Source organism: Lutra lutra, chromosome 5 (genome assembly GCF_902655055.1).
Source record: "Lutra lutra chromosome 5, mLutLut1.2, whole genome shotgun sequence".
Lineage (NCBI taxonomy): Eukaryota > Metazoa > Chordata > Mammalia > Carnivora > Mustelidae > Lutra > Lutra lutra.
Window position 1 is genome coordinate 89314873 of NC_062282.1, and position 13395 is coordinate 89328267.

The window sequence follows — 13395 nt, forward strand, 5'->3', positions numbered from 1 at the left end:
CCTCTGCCCTTTTCCCCTACTTCTGCTCTCTCTCTCTCTCTCAAATAAAGTGCTTAAAAAAAAAAAAGCCAGGATATTCTAACTTTTAGATAATCGATTGGTTTTAAGGGTTTGATTGTTGTTAAATTACATACATCCCTGGGAATTGGTAAATTTTAAATAATTAGACATTCATATTTCAGTAAAATGGCAAGTGAAAATCAGCAAACTTTATAGTTCCCTGATACTTTGTGGTTAAGACTACCAGCTATCTCCCAATACCTGTTCTTCCTTTCTTTGTGATGAAATTCCTGATTTTCAACTGGGCAAATGTTCACCCAGAATGGGGGTCACATTTCTCAGCCTTTGCCTTGCAGTTAGGTATGATCACAAGATTAAGTTCTAGGCACGATGATCTAAGAGCCCTGGTGTATTTAATGGAATTGGGGAATGCCTGTCATCCTTCCTTCTTGCTGGGTACAATGTGGATGTGAGAATTGGAGCTTCAGCAGTTATCTGGTGACCTTGAGAATGAAACTCATAGATGGTGGCTTGATTCTAAACAAAGCTGAAGCGCTCTTGCTTCCACTTTAGGGAGATAATCAGCTCTAGTCCACTTTTGTTTTTTAGTTAATCCCTGGATAGTTCGTTCGTTCTTTCTTTCTTTCTTTCTTTCTGTCTTTTCTTTCTTTCTTTCTTTTAATTCCCCCTACCCACTTAAATATACCCAACTAAAATATGAGAAACAGGATGGAATTAAGTTCCCCAAAACTTTTGCAACTCTCTTTTTTTCACAACTTGATTTTCATGGGTTCTCTCACAAATAAAAGACATACTAGGAACCTGAGAAAGATTTCATTTTTAGAAAATGTTAAGAAGGCATGAACTTCTCAAAGAATAGTAAATCTAACACATCATTTGGAACATTTAAATATGTTCTATGATAACAGACTCTGAATTCTGAGAATTTTAGAAAGTAGTGATAGTATAAATATTACAGGAAATTCTTCTGAAGAATGTAGCTGTACAGATTTTTATTATTAAATTCTAAATAAGTATATGTGTCATTATTTTTTTGGCACTTCTCTTTGGCAAAAATATACAGAGCTGTACCCTTAAATTAATCTTTTTTAAAAAGTACAGAAGTCTTCTAATTAGTGCTTCAATGAAACATAGTGATACTAGGTTCCCTTTACCTTTTGTTATTAATTAATTTAAATGAAATTGCTCTAACCATCACATAACTTCAACTATGCATGGAACATTTTAAATTTTATTTTCTGAGAAGTTGTAAAAACTATTTACCTAGGCCATATCATATTCCATTCTCAGTGACCACAAAATTAGAAAACAGATCTCAGATTTCTTAAGAAAAACAGAATGCAAAAACAAAACAAAATAAAACTAATGAGGTATTTTGAACCCAGGAGGCTTCCAGTATATCGTTGTTGCTTTATGAGTCAATCTGTGACATTTTTTAACATTGCTTACATACAAATTCTTTTAAGGTAGTCTTTCTCGAATAGAAATTGCTGGAGTATTTGTTTAAAATGCTAATTCCTGGACTTCTCATCGCAAATAGTGAATCAGAGTCCCTATGCATATCTTGAGAATATGAATTTTAAATACCTAACCCCAAGAGATTTTAAAGCACATTTGAGTTTCAGAACCTCTGTTCCATTGTTTTGTGTAATGCAAAGAAGTTTCAAGCTGATTCGCATGCCTCTGAGCCAATATCAAGTTAATTCTTTTTCCATTCTGCCTCCAATAATAATCATTTCTGTTTTTCTTTTTTTCTTTAATTTATTTTATATATCTTTTTATAGTATATTTAATGTATCTTTTATATATCTTTTTAATAGATATATATTTTATATATCTTTTTTCCTTTAATTTATTTTTTTTTAAATTTCTTTTCAGCATAACAGAATTCATTGTTTTTGCACCACACCCAGTGCTCCATGCAATACGTGCCCTCCTTAATACCCTCCACCTGGCTCCCCCAACCTCCCCCCCCCCCGCCCTTTCAAAACCCTCAGATTGTTTTTCAGAGTCCATAGTGTCTCATGGTTCACCTCCCCTTCCAATTTCCCTTAACTCTCGACCTCATGCAAAAGTCAGGAATCATTACGGGACTGATTAACTCTTAAAGGGAGAGGGGTGTCCCTAGATAGGTACAGAGAACATGGATAGCACACATCTGAGTCAAATTAGGGCGAAAATAAGTATGACAAAAGTAAGGTTAGATTTCAAAACCATTTTTGAACTCATCCGGGATGAGTACCTTGTAACGCAAGGAGTAACTGCATTAAAGAAAGAACAGGAAAACTTAATAGAGGTCTCCTATCTCATTCTGTGACGGTGCTTCTGGGCTCTGGTGATGAATGTGTTCATTTTATGTGACTTGCTTTGGGTAAATAACCCAGTGCCCTATCAGCTCTCCAGCCCGCGGCCAGCAGCGCTTGTGTGTGCGCGCTAATGACGGTAGAAGGTGCTTGGGGGGAGGGCCTCGGGAGGGGCTGCCCAGCGCAATCGCGCCCCTGGCACTTGCTAAGAGATTCTCAGCCTTTTCTCCGCAGCTGGCACTTGAAGACTCCACGCTTTCCCTCCAGAGGAAAGAAGCCATCTATCTAAATCAGCTGTACTCGCCACGTCCCTCGTTTCTCCCTCCGCCAGCCGCCACCCCCACCCCTTCCATTGTGTTGTGCGTTTAGCTCAGCTTCCTGTGTAAGACCCTAACCTCATTTGTAGGAGCAGGCGTTACTGAGAATTTCGGAACCTCGAGTTGCAATGGAGCTGTACGGAAAGGTGAGCCGAATGGAGTTCCTCCTGCATGCTCTGCGCGAAATGTCGCTTTGACGGACTTTGGGGTGTGTGTGTGCGCGCGCGCGTGCCTTGTCAATGCAATTGTGCGAGTGAACTACTTTCTTTATGTGTGTGCTATTCATCATCTTTCTTCCCCGTGTTTGTTGAGTGAGATTGTAAAACCACCCCACTCTGCTTATAGATATATGTAAACTTTCCCGTTTCGGGATAAGGAGGTGTAGGGCGGAGAGTCCCAGAACGCAGCTCCGGTTTTTCTTGTATCGGGAATTAGCACAAGGTAGTGCGTTTCCTAACCAGAAAATCACAGTCTAGCCACGGAAATCTGTGAGCAGAAAGGGAAAATTCCCCGCTGATACGAGCTGGAGTCACTTTCTCCTGAGCCTCGCAAAGAAATTGGCTGGGAGGCTCCGAGCAGTCACAACCAGGAGCTATTCCAAGGGAGGCGAAGGGAGGCTCCGCGGCCAAGTAAGACTGGAGGAGCAGCCTCTTTAGATGCTTGCTTGCCGGGAGTTGTAGTTCAAGGCTCGCGGGTTTGCGAGAAAAGCTCTGCGCGTTAAGACTACAAGTCCCAGGAGCGCGCGGGACTCCCGGCCAGTACGCGTGTGCGGCGCCAAGGAGGGGACAGCTCCGGTGCTGATGTTGGAGCCGGTTAGTGAACCCCAAGAGTGCAGAGTGTGGAACGTGGAACGCGCGGGCTGTGCATTCTTGACCCAGCGCCCTCGCCAGGGCTGTCTTAGCCAGAGAGAAAGGACATTTTGAGAACAATGAGACACGAAGCTCCCATGCAGGTGGGTCTATACAGAAAGTATGGCTTCAGGAGGAATTGAGACAGATGCTTTCTTCTGTCTCCAAGCACAAATTGTGCTCGACCTCAGGGAAGGTCTAGGTTCTGACTCGGTCTTGGGGACACCGTTGGGTTCCTCTGTGCTCTGCGGGGCTGTGATTGGGTTGTCTTGATGAGGGATAGAAGTATTTAATATCTTCCCAGGCTCCGCAGGGAGGATGTGAACGTCCGTCTAAAATGTAAACCCGAGCAAACAAAAGTCAGGGTAACAGGCGGTCTGGTATTGCCATTGATCTTCCCTCCTGGCTGGCCTGGTTTGTGATCCCGGTGCAAATGCAGTGATTTCAGGTTTGGGATTGCGAGGTCTCTATGGGAGTAGGGATGGAGCGAATTCCACTTGGTTAAGGGCGCGTTAAGAAAGGCTAAGACAATGTTAGGGTACCCCCAAAGTCTCTTGTCTTCAATTAGGGTCCTAGTAGTATAGGGGAGAATAATAAACACATGTCAGAGGCACGGCAGCCTTTAATCTCTATCCACAAAACTAGTTTACTCTGCGTTTTGGAGAACCCCCTCTGAGGTATCCTGAGTGGTGTGCCCATTTGTTTTACGTTCCGATTCCCCATTCAGTTAGGTTTGGTTACTTTTGACTTTGGTGGAAAGATGCCTCTGCCTAAGCATGTTGCTTAGGCAGATTTTGTTTTTAAGTAAAAATGAGTGGTGCTTTCTTCTTTGTATGCACAACCAGTTAGTGCTAAACATCAACCTATGTTCATTAATCTAGCACAGTGATCCTGCTGCCTAACAGAGGCACTTTATGAATGAGGCTGAGAAGAGAATGGAATACACCATTTGGAACATGTTGTCTCTCTTGAGAACCCACCTCTGCTGCCAAATCTAACAATATATATATTTGTTTTTAATACTTGCTTAAACGCTTCCCAGTTGTTTTCTTCACAAATCAAAGACTTTAAACATATGCTGGTTTACTTTTAATTTATTTTATAGGTTATGTGATTTAACAGTGATATTAAGTGGAAAAAATCTGTAGAATTTAATTGTTTGTTGAGGGATTATATAACGGAAGCCATCAAATTACATTGTGAGTTATTGAAAATATGATTTGTTCTAAAAAACAGTGGTCCCATTGTGTATCTTCTAATACCTCTGTTTGTGACTTAGCTTTTCATTACAGACCTGATGTGAAAGGAATCTGGACAGACAATAAAGGTACAGGCTGTTGTAATCAAGATATATTGGCTTATGATAATTTTCCATTACTGGGGGTACTGCCAGGAACCAACTGGCTAAATTAATCATATTTGATTATAAGTAAACATTGACAGTAGTCTTTACAAGTAGATTGTTAGTATTTAAAGTCAACCTCATATACGCACTGAAGTCTATAAAAATAGATTACTAAAAAAAACTATGCTGCATCTGAATTTCTATTTTCTTAGAAGAGTTGCTTAGAATGTTCACAGGGCCATTAAAATGTTATAGACTGTATGAAATTAATGCCTTAGGAAGAATTTAAATCATTTCATATTAACTAGGTAGTAGGCACTGTAATTCTCTATTTTATTTAGAACTTCAATGACTTATTGTAAAAATAGGTAATAAAAGTAGTTTATTAGTGGATAAAGTTATTTTTATATTTGTATTATATTTTATTCATTGGGCTAGATTTTTGAAACTTAAAAATTAAATGTCCAAATAATATAATGAATTTTATGTATAATTTAAGAAATCAAAGACTTTTTTCTGAGGTATATTTAATTAAAACACATTCACTGATTCCATTTAACAAGTAAATTTTTGCTGTTATGACTCTCTATCAGGTTTTCAAATATATTATTATTCAGGGTTTCAAATATATACAATGATAGGAAGAATAAAACCTATAAACATGCTTTTATTTTCTTTAAGTGGCAAGTAATGTCTCAGTACCCATACTTCTGGAATATAATCATTTATTCCAGGTGACTTTGATACATGAAAATACAAGAAGATAAGTAGTTGACATTTCTTTTTTTTTCCTTTTTTTTTTTTAAAGACTGAACCACATCATCATTTGAGATATATGCCTCCAAATTTTTATGTAGTTTCCGAAAAATGAGTCACAAGCAAATCCTCATTTTATAGTTCATTTATCCTAAGAAATTCTTTTCCCCATTTAAAAATATTTAGTCCATTTGTTGATGTGAAACAAAACAAGCTCTTTAATTGCTGGCTTCTTAATTTATTTATTTTCTTATTTCAAGGAAACGTTTAAAAATTATGTAATGTTTTCTTAAAAAGCATTTGATATGCTTATATATATAGCTTAGTGGTCTGTTCAAGGTATATGTCTTTGATATATGAATATTTTCTGAAGAATATTTCTCTCTGAATTGAAGCAAAATGAGGGATAATAATTGTTTTTTATAGTAACTATTAAAATAATACATAATCATAGTCTTTGATGTCTATATTTCCTTTGTGACTAAATAACTAGGAATAGCATTTGGTAAGTGTTCCAAATAATGGGTTAGAATTTTAATGTAGGAGTTGGTCATTTTGTGTTTTCTCATTCATTGAGTCCATAAATCCTGAAGGCCAAATGAAATGGGGACTAGCAGTGCTCATGACTTGAGGGCAAAACTCTGATGAACAAATTGTCATTTGATTCAAGAGCCAGAAATGAACAAATTCTAGTTTATCTAGTGCTTTGTCTGTTTCAAGCACCATTCCTTACATTCAGATCTCATTGTGTGTGTGAGTGTGTGAGAGAAAGATAGATAGAGAGAGAGAGAGAGAGAGAGAGAGAGTGTGTGTGTGTTTAAAACACAAAACAATCCTAGAGGTCACCATTACCCTAATTACAGTAAGGTACTGGAGCTTTATTAAGATTAAATAACTTTTCCTACATGACAGGTTCTTTTTCTATTATTGTGTTCCTCAAGAAGATACATAGAGGTGATGTAAAGAACAAGGGCCCTATTGATATAGTTTACTTTCTGTCTCTGGAATTTCAATTTCTTGCAGATATACTTATTTTCTTGCAGGACCAAAGTGGGATCCATTGTCTCTCATTAAATGCTTGTTTTTAGTGTTGTTATCTATAAGCTTTTGGGTCATCTCATAAATGTATAGCCTTTGAACTATTTAGGAAATTAAAACAAACAAACAAAGAAACATTTACCCTAAGCATGAAGCAGAGTGGGAGGAAAAAAAAAAAAAAGGTTGTTTGACTAAAAATGAGGAGGATTGAAGAAAGAATATAGATGTATGCTAAAGATGAAGTTGAGGTAAAAGCTATAATAGATATTAAAAACAGTCATGGTTTATACAAAAACAACTCACAAAGGATTATAATCTAAATATCACTGTTTCATTTGGCTATGAAATGACATGGCATTCTGACCAAATCTAACCTTGTGATGATCCCTTTATCTTTATAAGAAATGAAAATTTAGTCTTCTAAATTTACAGAAACAGAGAAAACTCCTAGTTGACATAAAGACTTTCTGACTCTATTTAAACAAATTCTAGAAGCGTCTGTCTTTCTTCTGTAAAAGAAAGTGGAGTATAGAAAGTGGCATTAACTGTAGTAAAAATAAAACTTCATGATGTAAGAATCATTTTCCTTTTCCACTTTTTCAGTCTAAGAAGTTGTGGATTTATTACATGGTGTAATCACAGTTTTTCTTTGCCACTCTAAGCTCATAGTGAAACTGAAAATTCCTTTCCTGGCCATCATATTCCAAGAAAAAAAAATATTTTTATGCGAAGGAATGGGTTTTCCTAGGACTGGTGATACACAAAAGAGACCCAACCTAACAAAGAGTTGTGTTACCTCAAAAGTATTGTATAGGTAAAGGATTATCCAACCATTTTCTTTTTTTTTAATTCATTAATTGGTTTCAGAGCGTCTACAAGAACAATCTTAGTAGGTAACCATGACATGTGAAGATGAAATCTTTTAGATTTACTTGGAATTAGGTAGATTTCAGAATTTTTTCATTTATTTACAGTTTTTAGATATTAATGTTTATTGAAATACACAAATCTTAAGTGAACAATTTTATGATTTTTGATACATGGCTATACCTGTATAACACACACTATTATAAAGATATAAAACATTTCCAACCAACCCCAGAAGTTCTTTCATTCATATTTTTTTCTAGTTAATTCCCTGACTTAAAGTCTTGACTCTTTTTTAATCATAGAGCAGCTTGATTTATTCTAGAACTTTATGTAGTTCTGTGAAACGTACAATAAAACGTAGTAGAACATGCACTATCTACTCTTGAGTCTTTCTTATTTTGCTTAGGATAATGTGTATAGGATTAATCTATGTTGTCATGTGTATCAATAATCATTCCTTTTTATTGATGCATATTAGACTTTTGTATTAATCTACCATACTTCCATACTTGTAAAATCTATTCCCCAGTTGGTGGATTTTAAAAGGTAATTTCCAGTTTGGTCCTGTTATTGTTAAGGCTATAAGCAGTATCATATTGGTCTTTTGTAATATGCTTTCATTTCTCCTGGATAAATACCTAGAAGTAAAATTGTTGGGGTAGAGGGTAAGTTATGTTTAACTGTAAAAAAGTCAAATGGTAGTACTTCTTACTAGCAATGTATGAGCGTTCCAGTAGCTTTACAATCCTCAGCATATGGTGTCAGTTTCTTTTTAATTTTGGTCACTTTAATGGGTGTTTTGTGGTATCTCACTGTGATTTGAATTTGCATTTTCCTGATGTCCAGTGATTTTGGCACATTTCCATGTGTTTACTGGTCATTTATATAACTACCTTTATTAAAGTTTTCTTTAACCATTTGTTCTTATGGAAGGTTATTTTATTGTTTACTTGTAGGCCTTTATATAAATTTGAAACTAGTTCTTTGTCCAATATATCTGTCTATACATATATATATACATATATATACATATGCATATATCTAATGTGTTAATAATATATTAATATAAATGTATATATTTAAAAATATTTTCTGTTAGTCTGTAGCTTGAATACTCATATTCTTAATAGTGTCTTTTGATGAATTTTTAAAAATTTGGACGAAATCTAGGTTATTCATTTTAGATGGGCTCTCTCTCTATGTATATCTGGACTATACACTTCCTTTGATTTGTTTGTCTTGACTATGTCCTAAGACCTTGCTACATTTATTTATTTATAGTGGGTTTTTTAGATTGCTTAAAAATTTCTACAGAAACAGTAGTATCATTTGCAAATAAAAGCAGTTTACTTCTTCCTTTCCAGTAACCTCTTTCCCCCCCCACCTCTATCTTATTCCACAGAGTAGGATGTCCAGTACAATGTTGAGTAGAAATGAGGAGTAGACATCCTTATCTTGTTCTCACTCTTAGGGAGAAAGCCTTTCATCTTTCACCATTTAGTAGGAACTTAGCTGTAGTTGTTTTGTTGTTGTTGCTGTTGTTGTTATGGGTATGATACCCTTGTTATACTGAGAAAATTTCTTTTGATTGCTAATTTGCTGAGAGTATTTGTTTTTAGCATTCAATGCATGTTGAATTTTGTCAGATATTTTTCCTGCATCTGTTGTGGTAATTGCATAATGAGTGTCCTGTATCTTATTGTTTATATTGATTTATTGATTGATTTATTTTTTTAATGGCTGTCTTGTTTATTAACATCCCCAGCTACCCCCCTGACCTTCCACCCTTTCTCTTTGCGCAACTCCTTTTACTACCACCTAAACCCTTGGAGTTGGGAATACATTTCTAGAGGGTCCTGTTTTTTTGTGTGTTTTTTTTTTTTTTAGCTTTTAAAAAAAATTTTTTTAAATTAATATATAATGTATTATTTGCTTCAGGGGCACAGGTCTGTGAATCGTCAGGCTTACACACTTCACAGCACTCACCATAGCACATACCCTCCCCAATGTCCATAACCCAGCCACCCTCTCCATACCCCCCTTTCCCCGGCAACCCTCAGTTTGTTTTGTGAGATTAAGAGTCTCTTATGGTTTGTCTCCCTCCCGATCCCATTATATTGATTTATTTTTTAGTTAATCTGGCATTCCTTAGATAAACCCCAGTTAGCTATGATGTATTGTTTTTTCTATGTATCATTGGATTCAGTTTGATCATATTTCTTTGAGGATTTTTGCATTTAAATTCATGAGGGATATTGGTATATGATTTTCTTATAATGTTTTTATGATATTACAATATTGGAGTTATGCAGGCCTTTTAAAACAAATGAAAAGTGTTCTTTTCACTACAGTTTTCTAAATGATTTTGGTGTCTAAGATTGGTATATTTGGGTTCATAAAGTATTCGATAGACTTCATAAATGGAACCATTGCAACCTGGAGTTTTCTTTGTGGAAAAAAAATTTTTAAACTTCAGTTATCAAAATATATACAATATCTCTGTCATTCAACTATCTATTCTTTTATCTATCTATCTATGCATTGGTTGATATCTGTCATCTATAATTTTATCTTCCTTTATTATACTGTGGTATGCAGAATAGCTCCCTCCCTCCTCCAAGGATATCTATGGCTTAATCCTTGAAACAATCCCTGGAATAAATTATATTACATAACAAAAGAGACTTTACGGATGTAGTGAATGTTACATACTTTAAAATAGGGAAATTAATTTGGATTATCAGGTTGGTTCAATCTAATCACATAAGTTGTTAAGAGCAGAGAAGTTTCTCTGGCTGCAGTCAGAGAGATGTGGAAGAAGGGAAAGTCAAAGATTTTGAAGCATGAGACTTGTTGGCTTAAAGATGAAGTCAATACATTAAGAAAATAGACATCTCAGTCCTACAACCACAAGCAAGGAGTTCTACCAACAACCTGAATTGAGCTTAGAGGTAGAATTTTCCTCAGAGCCTCCAGGTAAGAACCAATCCAGGCAACACATTGATTTTGGCATTGTAAGGCCTTAGCAGAGTGAGCGGTGTACCCAGCTGAGTTACACTGTGTCCAGACTTCTGACTCATATAGTTATTGGGTGCTGTTTTAAATATCTGTTATAGCAGCAGTAGAAAAGTAATTATGCACATATATGTTTTCTATTTCATCTTGGGTCAGTTTTGTTAAATTTTATTTGTTGCCTAATTTTTCAAATTTACTGACAAAGTTATTCAAAATATTTTATTATTATTTAATTTTTCTAAGATCTATAATGATATCTCCTCTTTAATTTGTATTTTTGACAATTTGAGTTCTCCCCCTCTCTCTTTCTTCGTATGTTACTAGATGTTTATCAATGCCATTATTATCCTCAAATAACCTTTTTTAACCTTTGCCTTTGTAAACATTTTTGTTGCTCATTTTGTATTTTACTGATTTGGGCTGTTTATTTGTTCACATAAATTTTTTAAAAGATTTTTTAAAAAATTTATTCATTTGAGACAGAGATAGAGAGAGAGAGAGACCACGAGCAGGGGGAGAGGAGCAGGGACCCTGATGCAGGACTCAATTCCAGGACTCCGGGATCATGACCTGAGCTAAAGGCAGGCACTTAATGACTGAGCCACCCAGGTGTCCCAGATTTAGGCTTTTTAAAAATAACTGTGTTACTTATATTGTAGTAGGACCTTTTCTTTATCAGTCTCCTTAGAGTAGAAATTTAGATCACTGAGTTTAAATATTTCTTTTTTCTAATAAACATAACCATGTAAAATAATAAATCTCCATCTAAGTACTACTTTAGCTGACACTCATAAATTTCTGAGTGTAGTATTTGCAATTGTTTTTTTTTTTTAATTTTTATTTTTTGCAATTGTATTTTATTTCAAATTCTTTGCTCCTTTCTTTGTGATGTTTTCCTTAATCCATGGGTTTAGGTATGTTGTTATTTTCAAAATATCTGCTTATTTTCCAGATATTTTATTGATACTAAATCTAAGTAATGTCTTTTGCAACCAGAGAATATATTGTTTAAGATTTCAATCTTTTGAAATTTTTGGACTTGTTTTTATGCCAGAATGTGGTCTAACTTTATGAACACTCTATGTGCATTCTGCATGTGGCATATGAGACACAATCATTGATGAAGTCAATTAAATCATGGTATTGTATGGTGTTGCTAAAATCATACATATTCTTACTGATTTTTGGTCTAATTGGTCTAATTACTTTATCAATTACTGAGAAAAAAACCCAATTATGATTTTTAATTTATCTATTTCTCCTTTCAGTTATTTCAGTTTTTACTTCATATTTTTGAGCTTCCTCTTAAGAGATATACACATTTTGTAACTGTGTCTTCCAAAAATTTTTCCTTTTTGTTATTGTGAAATGTTCCTTTATATCTCTGGTAATGGTTCCTTGTCTTAATGTGTATTTAATATGATATTAATATACTCTTGCTTTCTTACCAGTGTGCTATATATATATATATATATATATATATTCATTCATATTTCACTTTTAATTTCTATGTGTCTTTATATTTCAAGTATGAATCTTGTGGTCAGAATAGAGTCAAGCCTTACATTTTTAGCCAGTCTGGAAGATCTCTGCCTTTTAATTGAATTTTTGTCTGTTTTCATGTGTTATAGTTATTGATATGGTTGGATTTAAAGTTACCTTTTTGCTGTTTGTTTTTTATTCATTCAATGTGGATTTTTGTTTCTCTGTTTCTTCTTTTTTGTCTTATTTTGCTTAATTACTTAATTACTTACTTAATTCTTAAGTATTTCATTTTATTTCTACTGTCGGGTTTTTAATTATACATGTTTGCTTTTTTCTTTGGTGTTTATTCTAAGGACTATATTCTGTGTCTTCAACTTGTAATATATTCTACGTAATATCGTATTAGTTCACATAAGTTATAGTAACTTCTCAATAATAGAATTTCATTTACTCATCATTTGTGAAACTGTTTCATATATATTACATCTGCTTTTGTTACAAACGCTCTATGGTTTTATAATTTTAGCTTTAAACAATCAAAGGTTTTTTTAACAGAAGAAAAGAAAAATGTGTATCCATTTTTACAGTTGTCCATTACCTATTTGCCATTTCTGGTGAAATGGCATTTGCCATTTCTATAGAAAGAATTGAGTTTCTATCCCGTGTCATGTTCTTTCAGCTTGAACAACTTCCTTTAACATTTCCTGTGGTACACATCCACTGGCAACAAATACCCTCAGCTTTTTGTTTATCTCCTTATAGTTTTTATTTTCCCTACATTTTTTTCTTTTCTAAAAATTATTTTTATTAACATATAATGTGTTATTTGCCCAGGGATACAGTCTGTGAATCATCAGTCTACACATTTCACAGCACTCACCATATCACATACCCTCCCCAATGTCCATAACCCAACCCCCCTCTCCCTACCTTCTCACCCCCCAGCAACCCTGTTTGTTTTGTGAGATTAAGAGTCTCTTATGGTTTGTCTCCCTCCCGATCCCATCTTGTTTCATTTTATCCATCCCTACCCCCTAGCCTTCTGCCCTGCTTCTCAAATTCCTCATATCAAAGAGATCATATGATAATTGTCTTTCACTGATCGACTTATTTCGCTCAGCATAATACCCTCTAGCTCCATCCACGTTGTAGCAAATGGAAGGTTTCATTTCTTTTGATGGCTGCGTTTTATATATAATATATATATATATATATTATATATAATTATATATATATACACACATATATACACATACACAAACATATATTGATATATGTTGATATATGTGTGTGTGTGTGTATACACACACATATATATATATCACATCTTTATCCATTCATCTGTTGATGGACATCTAGGTTCTTTCCAAAGTTTGGCTATTGTAGACATCACTGCT

At 34.7% G+C, this 13395-nt stretch overlaps 1 protein-coding gene across 3 annotated transcripts in view; it reads left to right on the forward strand.

The window, feature by feature from the left end:
- Window positions 1-13395, forward strand: part of RAB3C (RAB3C, member RAS oncogene family) — a 645683-nt gene that overhangs the window by 333890 nt on the left and 298398 nt on the right. Inside the window, exon 1 of one of the 3 annotated variants that reach the window (XM_047729422.1) lies at window positions 2465-2787. The exons of 1 other annotated variant lie outside the window; for it this stretch is intronic. In XM_047729422.1, the coding sequence (XP_047585378.1) occupies window positions 2770-2787 (18 nt within the window). In that variant the 5' untranslated portion in view covers window positions 2465-2769. Of the gene's footprint in view, window positions 1-2464; window positions 2788-3414; window positions 3594-13395 lie in introns of those variants that run through there. One more of the 3 variants, XM_047729421.1, reaches the window with a different exon arrangement.